This window comes from Oryx dammah, unplaced genomic scaffold (assembly GCF_014754425.2).
Source record: "Oryx dammah isolate SB20612 unplaced genomic scaffold, SCBI_Odam_1.1 HiC_scaffold_26, whole genome shotgun sequence".
NCBI classification, from domain to species: domain Eukaryota; kingdom Metazoa; phylum Chordata; class Mammalia; order Artiodactyla; family Bovidae; genus Oryx; species Oryx dammah.
In genome coordinates, this window is record NW_024070210.1 from 81598126 (window position 1) to 81612353 (window position 14228).

At 36.5% G+C, this 14228-nt stretch overlaps 1 protein-coding gene across 2 annotated transcripts in view; it reads right to left on the minus strand.

Annotated features, from left to right (window-relative positions):
* The window catches only part of ARIH1 (ariadne RBR E3 ubiquitin protein ligase 1), a 106543-nt gene that overhangs the window by 68462 nt on the left and 23853 nt on the right, over nt 1-14228 (minus strand). Inside the window, exon 2 of one of the 2 annotated variants that reach the window (XM_040227398.1) lies at nt 11004-11071. The exons of the other annotated variant lie outside the window; for it this stretch is intronic. Coding sequence (XP_040083332.1) covers nt 11004-11071 — 68 coding nt within the window. The remainder of the gene's footprint in view (nt 1-11003; nt 11072-14228) is intronic. 2 annotated transcript variants of the gene reach the window in all.

The following is a 14228-nucleotide window of genomic DNA, read 5'->3' on the forward strand; positions in this document are numbered from 1 at the left end:
ACATGAATAGAATGCAAGCAAGGACTAAACAAGGGACTTCTCCGCTGGTCCAGTGGCTAAGACTCTGCACTCCTAATGCAGGGGACCCAGGTCCAATCCTTGATGAGGGAATTAGATCCCACATGCAACAACTAAGATTCATTCATATGCCGCAACTAGAAAATCTTGCATGCTGCAACTAAGACCCAGGACAGCTACAATACAGCCAACCAGAAAAAGTTTCAAAGCTTCTTATAAAGCTAAACATAATATTTAACCCCAAAATCTGACTATTAGGAATTTACCCAAGTGAAACGAACACTTATGTTCACCCAAAAACCTGTATGAAGATGTCTGTGTGTGTGTGTCAGTCGCTCAGTCGTGTCCAACCCTATGCAACCCAGACTATAGCCTGCGAGGCCCCTCTGTCCATGGGATTTTCCAGGCAAGTACTGGAGTGGGTTGCCATTTCCTCTCCATATATATATATATATACTCATACAAACACATACACACACACATATATATATAAAACAGCTTTATTCATACCTGGTAAAAACAGAGAACAACCTAAACGTTTTGCAACTAGGGAATGTATAAACAAATGGTGGTACAGCCACTGGATGGAATACTACTCACCAACAAAGAACTATTGTTACAACAGTACATATGAATCTCAAATGCAAATTCTAAGTGAAAGAAAGTGAAAGTCGTGTCCGACTCTTTGCGACCCTGTGGACTATAGCCCACCAGGCGCCTCCATCCATGGGATTCTCCAGGCAAGAATACTGCAGTGGGTTGCCATTTCCTTCTCCAAGTGAAAGAAGCTATACTCAAATGGCTACATATTATTGCAAGATTCCATTTTTATGACAAGGTAGAAAAGGCAAAATATAGGGATGGTATACAAATCTTCTAGTTGCCAGGGGTTGGGGGGTGGTATGATTTGGACAAACAGGATATAAGAATGGAGCCTTTTAGAGGGTGATAATGGAACTGTTCTGTAAGCTGGCTGAGATGAAATTTATATTCTCTAGGCATTTGTCAAAACTCATGGAATTATATACCTAAAAGTAACTACCTGAAAGCCTTTGCGTGGATCACAAAAAACTATGGAAATTTCTTCAAGAGATGGGAATATCAGACCACCCTACTTGCCTCCTGAGAAATCTGTATGCAGCTCAAGAAGCAAGAGTTAGAACCGGACGTGGAACAATGGACTGGTTCCAAACTGAGAAAGGAGTACGTCGAGGATGTACATTGTCTTATAGCAATAACCTCAGAGATCCAGATAATACCACTCTTATGGCAGAGAGCTAAGAGAAACTGAAGAGCCTCTTGCTGAAAGTGAAAGATGAGAGTGAAAAAGCTGGCTTAAAACTCAACATTCAAAAAAACTAAGACCATGGCATCTGGCCCCATCACTTTCTGGCAAATAGATGGGGAAACAATGCAAACAGTGTGAGACTTTATTTTCTTAGGCTCCAAAATTACTGCACATGGTGACTGCAGCCATGAAATTAAAAGAAGCTTGCTCCTTGGAGAAAAGCTATGACCAACCTGGACAGCATATTAAAAAGCAGAGATATTACTTTACCAACAAATGTCCCTCTAGTCAAAGCTATGGTTTTTCCAGTAGTCATGTACAGATGTGAGAGTTGGACCATAAAGAAAGCTGAGTGCCTAAGTATTGATGCTTTTGAACTGTGGTGTTGGAGAAGACTCTTGAGTGCTTTGGACTGCAAGGAGATCCAACCAGTCAATCCTAAAGGAAATCAGTCCTGAATATTCATTGGAAGGACTGAAGCTAAAGCTCCAATACTTTGGCCACCTATTGCGAAGAACTGACTCATTGGAAAAGACCCTGATGCTGGGAAAGATTGAGGACAGGAGGAGAAAGGAATGACAGAGGATGAGACAACTGGATGGCATCACCGACTTGATGGTGATGGACAGGGAAGCCAGGACTGCTACAATCCATGGGGTCAGAAAGAGTCAGACAGGACTGAGAGACTGAACTGAAAAGTATAAATTTAGTGTATGCAAATTGAAATATAAATTTAAAATATAAATTTTAAAAGTAATTAACTTGTACTAGAGCACCCATAATGGAATTCTGACTATTAAAAGTGCAATGATACCTTACAACCCATCAATCACACTCCTGGGTATTTCTATACCAATTCAAAAACATACATGCACTGCAATGGTCACAGTAGTAGTACGTGAAATTCGCAAGATATGGAAGCAACCTAAGCATCCGTCAACAGAAGAATGGATGCAGATGTGGTGTATATACATGCAATGGAATATTACTCAGGCACAAAAGGAATGAATTTCTGACATTTGCAGCAACGTGGACAGACCTGGAGGTCACTCAGTTCAGTTCACTCCCTCAGTCGTGTCTGACTCTTTGCGACCCCATGGATTGCAGCACACCAGGCCTCCCTGTCCATCACCAACTCCCAGAGTTTACCCAAGCTCATGTCCATTGAGTCGATGATGCCACCCAACGATCTCATCCTCTGTCGTCCCCTTCTCCTCCTGCCTTCAATCTTTCTCAGCATCAGGGTCTTTTCAAATGAGTCAGCTCTTCACATCAGGTGGCCAAAGTATTAGAGTTTCAGCTTCAACATCAGTCCTTCCAATGAATACTCAGGACTGATCTCTTTAGGGTGGACTGGTTGGATCTCCTTGCAGTCCAAAGGACTCTCAAGAGTCTTCTCCAACACCACAGTTCAAATGCACCAATTCTTATTGGTGTTTCTTTAAAAAAAAAAAGAAGATGATACAAACAAGCCAAATAAAATCAGTTAATGAGCAAAATCACCATAATTAGAAAACTAATACTTGCAGCAATATATTTAACCTTTAGGACAATAAGGCAATCTAAAATTTCACATGATCTCTAGTTATAAGCTCTAAAAAATGGTGTTCCCCTACTGGCTACATATTAGGATCTCCTCTGGAAATGTAAAAATATCAATACATGACTTCAGCACCAGTAACGTGGTTTCAACTGTCTGGAATGGGAAACGGATATGTGTACTTTTCACCCAACTATAACCTGCAGTTCCCCCAGACAATAGCAGTATGAGCCAAAATTAGGGACTACTGCCCTGAACAGTCCCGCTATGAAGGGCTCTGAAGTGCATGTGTAGAACTCCGATATGAACACAGTGGCTTAGTGTTTTAGTAATTTGAAGAAAATTACATTCTGTGGTTATAGCAGTAGTGCTTGCTTTGAAAATATGTCCAAAGTTCCATTTCTGGATTTTTAAAAAGTGGGTCTCAATATGACAACTGTCCCAGCTGACTTTATGCACTATCATCCTCTATTCTTTGATCAAATGGTCCTCAACTATGGTAGTCCATTAGAATCATATGAAGCACTTTAAAAAACTGATGTGCAACCCACATCCAAGGCTAAATACATCAGAAGCAAAGTAAGGGAGGAGAGATGGAGGAGGGGACTGGGTGCAAATGGGAAAATCTTGGCAGTACCATTTAGTGAAAGCTTCCTGGCATTCCAACATGCAGCCAAGGTGGAGAACCACAGTTCTAGATGTATGCATACATGCAGACATGCCCACACTCTAGAGTATGACAGAATCCCCTGGCAGATCAACCAAGCTATTGAATGACATTCCTAGGATTAGTACTATGGAGAAGCAACTATTTTTGAAAAGTCTCAAGAGATAATCCTTATTTTAGGGAAAAGCTAAAAATTAAAAAAAAAAAATTTATAATACATAGAAAAGACCCCACAAAGGCTAGCTTTATCTCAAAATTTGATCTGAAATAGAACAGGTTGTAGATTTCATTTCAAAACTCAGTTTGACAATTTTCCTACACAAGAATGGGCTCATGCTTCTATTTTTCTATTCAGCTTAATCTGACCTCCTTAAGAGGGCTTCCTAGGTGGCTCAAACGGTGAAGGGTCTACCTGCAATGCAGTAGACCTGGCTTTGATCCCTGGGTCGGGAAGATCCCCTGGAGAAAGAAATGGCAACCCACTCCAGTACTCTTGACTGAAAAATCAAGGCTCCTCAGTCCATGGGGTCGCAAAGAGTCAGACATCCTTAAGACAGCTACTGCCGATTTAAATTTTTACAGGCTACTAATGTGCCTTTTAAAGCAACATAGAAACCCAAAAGCCATTAAGTACAAAAACTTCTGTATAGAAATATTTGCAACACCTACAATAAAAGGTAAATAAACATGTATATCCATAAAAGACAAATAATCCCCCCCAAAATAGGCAGTTTAAGTTAGTTAGGAATGCAGAATCCTAAATCCCAATCCACATCTACTAACTTGTATGCACATTAAAATTTGAGAAGCACTGATACAAACTATATAAGGAAGCAACATTCTGAGCTGGTCACACTAACTGTAAAAAGTTTCATTTCCAAATTCTCAGATTTAACTAAATACCTGATTTCCTTCTAAGAAATTATCATGTATAATTCAGGTATAAACATCTTCCCTTTAAAAGTATGTAAGAATGCTGAGTACTTTATACCAAGAGTCACTAAAAGACTGCAATACAATTAACAGTTAATGACATACAATAAATACATACAATAAATTCTCCAGGTATCAAAAGCTTACACTGTACCATATACAAAATTAAAGAGTAGGATCCTGTCACCAAAAGACACTCTTGACTTTGATCAATCAGGATTAGGTGCCAGAAAAGAAAGCACTAGATATTTTGAGGAAAGAGAGAGTTAATAAGAGCAATTGGGTACTTAATGGTTGCAAGGACTGGAAGAATAGGCTGTAAGGCTATGGCTGTCTACAAGAACGACACCAGAACACTAGACAGCTGAAGCACAAGGGACTCTCTCCCCTTAAGGCAGCAACGATGTGTGTGCTCTGTTGCTTCACTGCTGTCTGACTCTTTGGGACCCTACAGACTGTAGCCCACCAGGCTCCTCAGTCCACGAGATTCTCCAAGCAATAATACAGGAGTGGCTTGCCATGTCCTTTTCCAAGGGATCTTCCTAACCCAGGGACTGAAGCTGGGTTTCCAGCATTTCAGGAAGATTCTTTACTGACTGAGCTACCAATAGAGCTACTAAATTCAAGAATGGCAGCTAACTGTGATCCAAGGGATCAAAGAATCACCACTGACACTGCCAACAACTGCCTCCAGATAACCATCAGACAGGTGATATTCACAAGAGCCTACCTGCTGCCTTTGCTACAAATGCCTCTTGGTAACATAGAAAGCTGAAGAACGGATAATGCAATGCTGCGTTTCTGCTACTGCAGAAAAATCTCACATTTTCACAACCCAGAAAAAAGCAGCAGAGAGGGATGGGGGGCAGAAAAGGGAAGAAAGATGAACTTCCTTCAAACCTCACACACACGTATCTATTAAATAACTGGCAACAACTATTTCACATCTTAAAAACCCTAAATGCAAAACAGTCTTAGAAATAAAGTTTTTGGCTTTCTACTCCATCCTCCTAATTATGGAGAGGATTAGGAGGATGAGGAAGACATCACAGAATTCTCAGATGGCTTAAACACTATATGCATAGAAAAAAAATTATAACAACACTAATCCTCAAAGTTTCCAGTTTTGAATATTTACTTCTAAGCGACTATCGGGAGAAGGAACGTTTAAAAAAAAGGGGGGGGGCGGAATGTTGAGGGTAATGTCTTGAGATACTTTTCCACTGAAGTGCTTCCTGGAGATTATTTCAGCAAGAAGTTCACACTTTACTCACTACCCTTTGATATTATTTTTTAAAAATTTAACACTGACAAGTTTTGACTATTTTAATTCTGTAGATCCATGATACTTTGCTTGAAAGTTTTCTGAGGTATGCATCTGAACTATAAACTTAATCTTGATGTACCAGAAGTTGTTACTGAATGAACCCAGCCAACCACCCATCAATAACATTTCAAATTTGACTTTGCTCTTTTTCATTTGCCCTTGTATAGGCATTTTATGAAGGAAATTACTTCTATGTCATCTCAAATTTGAAGAGTCAAAGATTTCACCTCTAGAGAATGTCAAGAGTTTAATCAGAATAAGAAATGTTTCTATAAATGGAAGGATACTAAACTGTGTATAATCACTTAAATTTTTCTGTAAAAATTCAAATGCAAACCAAACGGGTTGGGTGGAAGGGATATTATTTACATGAACAGTAGAAACAATATGTAAAACTTCTAATAGCACTATCTAGTTTCACATCTAGCTGAACAATAGCCAAGTCACACAACAATCTTAAATCTTTTAACTCTTTTTAAACTTTTTAGATCTTTTAACTCTTTCTTTTTAAACTTTTTAGAACTTTTAAGTCTTTTAAATCTTCACCACTACATGAGGCCCCATTCAAGCAAGATTTTGGTGGACCTCAGTCTCCTAACTGCCGTTAGGAGCAGGGAAAAAACTAGGACTTCCCTGGCGGTACGGTGGATAAGAATCCATCTGGCCGTGCAGGGGACATGAATTCAATCCCTGGTCCAGGAAGATTCCACATGCAGCAGAGCAACTAAGCCCAGGAGCCACAACTTCTGAGCCTGCTCACCCCAACTAGAGAAAGCTTGCACACGGTTACGAAGACCCATCGACACCAAAAATAAAAGAATGAAGTTTTCAAAAAATGAAATAAATCACAAGGATATAATGTACAACATGATGACTGTAGTTAATTTCATATTGTATATCTGAAAGCTGCTAGGAGAACAGATCTTAAAAATTCTCATTACAAGGGGAAAAAAGTCTAAAAGGCAAGGCCAAGAAGCAGGTAACTCCGATTCCAAACTATCTTGGCATAATGGAGCTAATCTAAACCTCAAATGAAGATCATATATAAACCACCTTATCCTATTTTACTATTTTTTTCATAGCTCTGAAACTGTGAGAAATAATTAAGATTATTTAGCAACCCTGAGTTATCTACTCATATTCTCTCCTCTGGATTCCAAGCCCAAAGTATTAGCATTCCACGTAGCTATGTGGCACATACTGAAAGTGTTCCATCAAATACAGAAACAAAACATCTGAGTGACTTCAATGTACTGTCACTTCTCACACTAACAGCCATCTTCAAAATATCTAAAGATGGCATACAAAAGTTAGTTCTATAACGCAAACTGAATATTGTTAAGTCTTTGGTTTTTCAAATTGCCGTATAGTTGCTTTACTCTGCTGTGTCAATTTCTGCTATACAGCAAAGTGAATCAGCCATACATATACACATATCCCTTCTCTTTTGGATTTTCTTCTCATTTAGATCACTACAGAGCACTGGGTAGAGTTCTCTGTGCTACACAGTAGGTTCTCATTAAGAAGTCTTGTATATAGTTATTTCTCCATGTGGAGGAATCAGAAAAGACACACATGTACATTCCCAGCTACTACTGTTTTGTTTTTTTAAAACAGTATCTGACCTAGTGCTTTAAGTTATTTCTTTTAACTAATATTCTTCTGCTCCCAACACAGCAACTCAAAACAGCTATTGGTAAGTGGTAGGATTTTGATTAACAACTGATTACTTCTTTTTCATAACCTACACATGTACATGTGGTACACAAAATTTTGTAGAATATAGATGTGAGATTATTTGAAAATCATACGGCTTATACTGTGAGTTGTTAAAGTTTTAAGTAAATTTTTAAAGTATCTTAAAAATGCTTTTTTACAAAAAACTTTACCTGAAAATAAAGAGATGGTAAATGTCTTTAAAGATCATAAATGCAAATGATCCTGAAATAGACAAAAATATATAATATATTCTCTTGTATCATTTAAAGGAAGTTTTACAAGTAAGCTGTAACAAGTCATGTACATCTCCAGTACATTCTCTTGCTAATTATCCTCAAATACACAGCTCAATGGTTAAGAATTAAAAAAGAGCCATGTGATACATACAACTGGAATCTTCCTTCCTGAAGGCTTGGACTAAGAGCATTTTTACAAATATCTGCAGAGAGGATTTTAAAGAATGAAGTATCACTAAATGTGGACCTTTAATGATGGGACTGCACTGAATCACTTATTTTTTTTTTTAATTTTAGAATTAAAAAAAGTTTTAGAAGCTAATAGTAACCTCAAAGATTAACAACCATCTTGGCCATATCCCAGGTGCTACTGATTTCCAATCCTTTGAGGCAATCATTTAAAATTCTTTTAGCTGTTTCTCCTTGTTTTTAAATTTATCCTAAATAATATGCTTATGCTCAGTTACTATCTTTCCATTTTAGATATTACCACATTCCTTGTGAAAGTTGAAAGTTCAGCACTCTTACAGGCATCCTCTCTGAAATCATTCTTATATAATTTTATCTTAGTTTTTTAAGAAAAGTCACTACTATTTTTAACAATCAACAGGAACTCCAAGAAGAGGAGAGAATTGCCAAAGCGATATTAAAAATTTCTTAAAGTTTTAAAAGGACACAAGCATCTCAGTTTAAAGAGTCCAATAAGGGCCCAACACACTTAATCCGAAGATTCACATTTATATGTCTCTTCAGAACAAAAGGATATAGAAAAAATGCTGAAACTTTTTTAAAAAGTCATCAAGAAACAGGAAGCAGACTGGTATTAGATTAGCAACCATGAATGTAGAAGGCACCATCTTTCATAAACATCCCAGTCTAGAAGTTTACTGACTAGCCAATCTAGCAACCAAGTTTAAAGACAAACTGAAAACATTATAAGAGTCAGTGGAGAAAAGGTATACGGGAGTTAAATTAAGGATATAGTCCAATAAAGTGAGACTGTATTAAGGAAAAAAGACAGATCCAAGAAACAGGGACAGAACAGTAATGTAAAAGTTCATGGCTGATGGCTATTACAAGAGGCCTAGTGGGAAGGGCATCCTGGGAAGAGCAAAATGGACAGCTCCTGGAGAAGTGTAACTATGACCCAGGTATAAACTGGACTACTTGGACTGTCAGTGATATAACCATAAAAACAAACATTCAGTGGTGTCACTTTAAAAATCAAGCTATGAGCAAACTAAGACTTGGTTATGATGATAACCTTGATTTTTATGATAACATAAAAATTTAGCTAGCATAAATTGTGATCCACAAAGGTGAGAAAAGGAAGAGGAAAGAGATAATGTCAAAGAGTGATGAAAAGAAACAGGTGTATAAATGAAGACATAATAGCTCTTTACTTTCTTATCTGTCATTATATGGGAGTATTACTTTAAACCACAAATTACAGATGAAAAGAACTACAAAAACTATCATATTAAGAACTCAATAAGAAAAGGCACAAAGGATATGAAATGGCAATTCAAAAAAATGTTAAAACAACCAAATAACATTTTCTTTATCAGACTAATGGAAATTTTAGGATTCTTAATAGTGTCAGTTGTAGATTAAAGTTTATTGACAAAAGCATAAACAAGCACAACTTTAAAAAATCAAATCTTAGCAATGATTTAGATACAGTTAAACAGTTTCCTCTTCACCCCCTTACTAAGAATTCCTTTTCACAAAGACATAGATTAACTAGATTTTGTAAAGGTTCTACCAACATGCATTTTAAAAAAGCGAAAACCAAAAAGCAGAAGTTACTTTTGAAATGGCAATAGTGGCAGTCAACATTAGAACATAGAACTTAGGTCTCTGAAATTCAGAGCTATTTTTCTTTATACTGAGTTGGACTACTAGGTCTGACAAGTCTGAAGAAACTATAGATTCATGACTAATATTCATGCCATACAAAAAGATAAATAATAATTTGTTATTTATTTTACACCACGAAATACCTAAAAAACATTTGAAAGAAAGGTATGAAAGTTTTAAAAAGTTAACCAAAAAGGTTTCTAAGATCAAAAAATCCCAGTGTGTGCGGGGAAGATCTTAAAACACACCTCAACACTACTGATTGAAGATACCTCTACTACAGTATACCATGAAACGTCACTTCAAAATACATTTTCACATTCAAGTGACAGTATACTAGATCTCTTCAATATAGCACATAGAGTTTATTAAAGTAACTATTAACTTTGGGGGCCAAAATTTACGCTACCGATATCTAAGATCTTCATTTTAAAGTCATTTTGAACATCTCGTAATCTTCACTGAAATCCAAATGCCAACTTTTATCTGCCTTTTCACTCAGGAAGCCTTGAGAAGTGCTATAATTACCTGCTAGAAAAACAACCCCTGTCTTTTGTAAGCACAACAGCAAAGAAAATGATGCAAATATCTGCATCATTCAGTTATCCCTATAAAATCTCACTTTACAACCAATACTAGAGTAATAAATAAGCAATCCAACACTTTACTATATTACACAATATATAAGCCTTTCACGTCTTTTTCTTCAAATGTTTGCACTGCACTGCCTAAGTTCTTATAACTTGGCTGTGATTTACCTCTTAGGATTCAGTATAAAAGTGCTGCTGCTCTCTCATTTTAATCCAACATTTACCCAAAAAAAGCCAGGAACAGCTATTACAAATGTGATCATTTAGCAAACAAATGAATACAAATATGAGTAAATGGTACCAATATTTAAGTAAAAATCCTTAAGGTTCCTTACATAATTTAAAAGAACCACCAGGATTTAATTATTTTCATCAAAATAGGATCAGATATATAACATTAATATATAAATATATATGCATGGCCAGATCAATCCATCTTGCCTGCTTCTTCTCCCCGTTTTACAAATGGGATTTTCTGTTGTCATAGTTTCTGAAAATCAACCTGGTCCATGAATCTCAAGCAAGCATCATAAATATCTTCCATTTAATCATTTCTATTATTCATCATTTTTTAAAAAGATAGTGGCAAATATCAATTTACTTTGTTGCCTGAATACCAAGTAAACTTCTGGCTTAAAAAACAGTAAAACTGTGCCCTTTATAAACAGACACGTCAAATTTGTCATGTCAGAACAGGCTTTCCATATCGATTTATAGGATAAATGGTATGCCCTTAAATAACTAGATGCTGCTATCAATATGTGCTCACATATACATATATTAATAATCCTTTAATAACTTGTCTTTGGAATGATTCTGTCCTACCTTTGCTGCTGCAGCCCTCCTGTCCTTTGCATCACTGAATTCATACGTCTGGAAGTACCCAATATGCACTGTAACAGACAGATGGACAGATCAATGGGCCACAGCGGCAAAGGCCAGATAGACAGACTTGATAAAAATTAAAATCAAAGTATATACAGGAGAGGGAGGAACCAGAAAACATACCTACATTCTATAGTAAAATACCTAAACTTCATATCCGCAACTCTCCCATACACATACTAAATAAACTATTCCTGACTTCCATATTATTCCCTTTCAAGTAGAAATAGTACCATTGCCAAAGGTAAAATAATCAGTATTTTTAATACCATCAGCAGTTACAGATACAGCAGGTATTTCTGTAACCACGCCACACAATTTCTTTGAATAGAGGTTGCTCTTTAACACACAAGAAGCTATCACATCCAAAGACTTTCTATGAAATATTAAAATGGCAATTATTACACACAAAAATTTCTATTGTAGTGCCAAGGCCTGTGTGATTCAAGTTTATTAGTGGGGATCATTGAATGAAAGTCATATTTCAGCATTTTATTATTGTGTATTTTCGTAACTATGTAAAAATGTTTGCTCACACCACATCTAGATTACTTGGGTGACTTAAAACAATGTGTTAGTGCCATTTAGGCCAATTTCTAAGATACAGTAAAACACTTACACACAAAACTATCAACTGTATTTTTAAAAGTGATGTGGAGTTTTCCTGTTACCTCAAATCCATACACCATAAAATTCAAAGTATGTGATTCAATGGTTTTGATTACATTCAGAGTTGTGACACATAGATGTGTTAACCATCAATTTTAGAACATTTCATCATCCCCAGAACAAACCCCATACTCACTAGCAGTCACTCCCTGTTCTCCTCTTTCCCCAACCAGCCTGTTTTTTGTCTCCAAGGACTTGCCTATTCTGGACACTTCATATAAATGGCATCATATAGTATGATGAGTCCCATGCAACTGGTTAATTTCATCATTTAGTTTTACTTATCTCAGAAGATTAACAAGCTGAGAGCTTGCCATGAACATCAAATAAGCCTGCTTTACTGGGAGAATGGAAAGGAATTATTAATTCAGAAAGTTAAATGCAGGCTGCTTAAAGCTTCAACTACATTATAATAGATGAGGAAAGGAAATTGATTAAAATTATGTAACTGATACAAAGTCACAAAGCTGATAAAAGGTAAAAAAAAAAAAAAAAAAAAAAAAGCCGGAACTAAGTTCTATACAATGTCAAAGTCTTAACCACTATTTTGTCTCCTAATAAAATAATTCAATTCTCACTGATGCTACCTCCTAATACCTGAATACCTCTCCTACCTCTCCGTTCCTGCTTTCATAACCTCATCATGTATTTCTTGCCCAGATTATAATACATCTCTCACTACTCTCCCTGCTTCCTAATGTCACCCTGTTCTCATTCACTCCCTATACTGCCAACAAAGTGGTTCTTCTCAACACTAATCCTATATTAAGAGTTTGCAGTTGTTTCAACTGGCCCCATCTAATTTAGCACTATGCTAAAACCTTTCACAAAATGCATAACCTGTCTAGCTCCAGCTCTCACCACACTACTTCCCAATCCTTATTGTTCATTCAACAATCTAGACCATTAACAGCTTCTACCTTTTGTACATTCTATTGCTCTTCCTCCTCTGTCTGGAATTCCATCTCCAATCCCATCTGCCTAAGTTACTACTCATTTTTCAAAACCCAGCTTCAGACCCACTTCCACCTGTCAGTATTTCCAGAAAATATCACTAAACATTCCTTTTTTATTCCTGTAATTCTACTGCTGGACACATCACTGTATTATAATTTATTTATACAAACCACCTTAAACAACTGTCCAGTATCTGTAGTCCCCCAGAACAGTGTAGCTAAGAAAATACTAGGTAAAAATCAATCAAGTACTCAACTTATATACTTTTCCCAATTAAACTGAAGCATTACTTTTGGAATCCATAAAATAATCATATTTAGGATCTTAAAAGGAGGATAAAAATCAGGTTAGGAGAACTGTGGGAGTTCTACTTTTAAAAGAAAAGTACTAAGAATAAAGATAATAATAGTAGTGGTTAGCTCTGAGGGAGGGAATCAGGTACTTTTTGAATTTTGAGCCAAGAAAATATATGCACAGTCAAACAAAAAAATGACAGTCTAATCCTTAAAAAACATATCAACAGTCTGAGAATACTAAAGCTGTTTAAAAAATATTTTTTTTAGTCAAAGGCTACACATGCAACTTATTTCTGTATTTTGCTTTGGTTAAACAGAATGAAGAAAACCCTGATTAACAAAGATAAGAAATTTCCGTCACAATTTCATAATAGTCTTCACTTAAACTGATTCAGAAGCGTAGAAAAAGGCAGTAGAAAACATTTTAAACAGTCAACCAGTTAACACTGTCCAGCAACTGCTTTCATATAAATGCAGTCAGAGGAAATATTGTAGTAGTTGTTGTTTAGTTGCTAAGTCGTGTCTAACTCTTTTGTGACCTCATGGACTGCAGCCCACCAGACTCCTCTGTCCATAAGATTTTCCAGGCAAGAATGTTGGAGTGGGCTGCCATTTCCTTCTCCAGGAGATCTTTCTGACTCAGGGATTGAACCCACGTCTCCTGCATTAGCAAAAGGATTCTTTACCACTGAGCCACCAGGGAAGGCCACATTCTGTTTAAACAAGAGTTGAAATATCCAGACACACTTTCCCAAAATACCTGATGCTAGTTGAAAATGAATGGCAGTGAGATTCTCCAAGAGATTTCTAATTAGCAAAATGTGTATAATTTTGAAGAATTGTCTATTCTTTGCCGGAAGACAGTCACTGAACAGGTCAAAATGCAAACTGATGTCTGTGTTCTAAATCTAAGTATGGCTGCTTCATTTTTTTGAATGAGATTTTGGCTGTCAGCAAATCTTATAACTTCTTTTCCCTTAAAGGAAAGAATATATAACATCAACAATGACTATTAATAAAAGAGTAACATCAGGATGAGTTAGCTATTCACTTGTTATGCAAAATTTGCCAATGTCTGCAATGAGAGCATGAAGAAACATCTGCTTCTGCTTTGCCTGGCATTTATTTACCAGAACAGGATGTGTAAGCGCTGCAGAAGCATCCTATTTTCTGTAACTTTGAGCAGACACAGACCGGTCTGAATCCAAAATACCAGTTCATAACAATCTTTAACAATCCATAA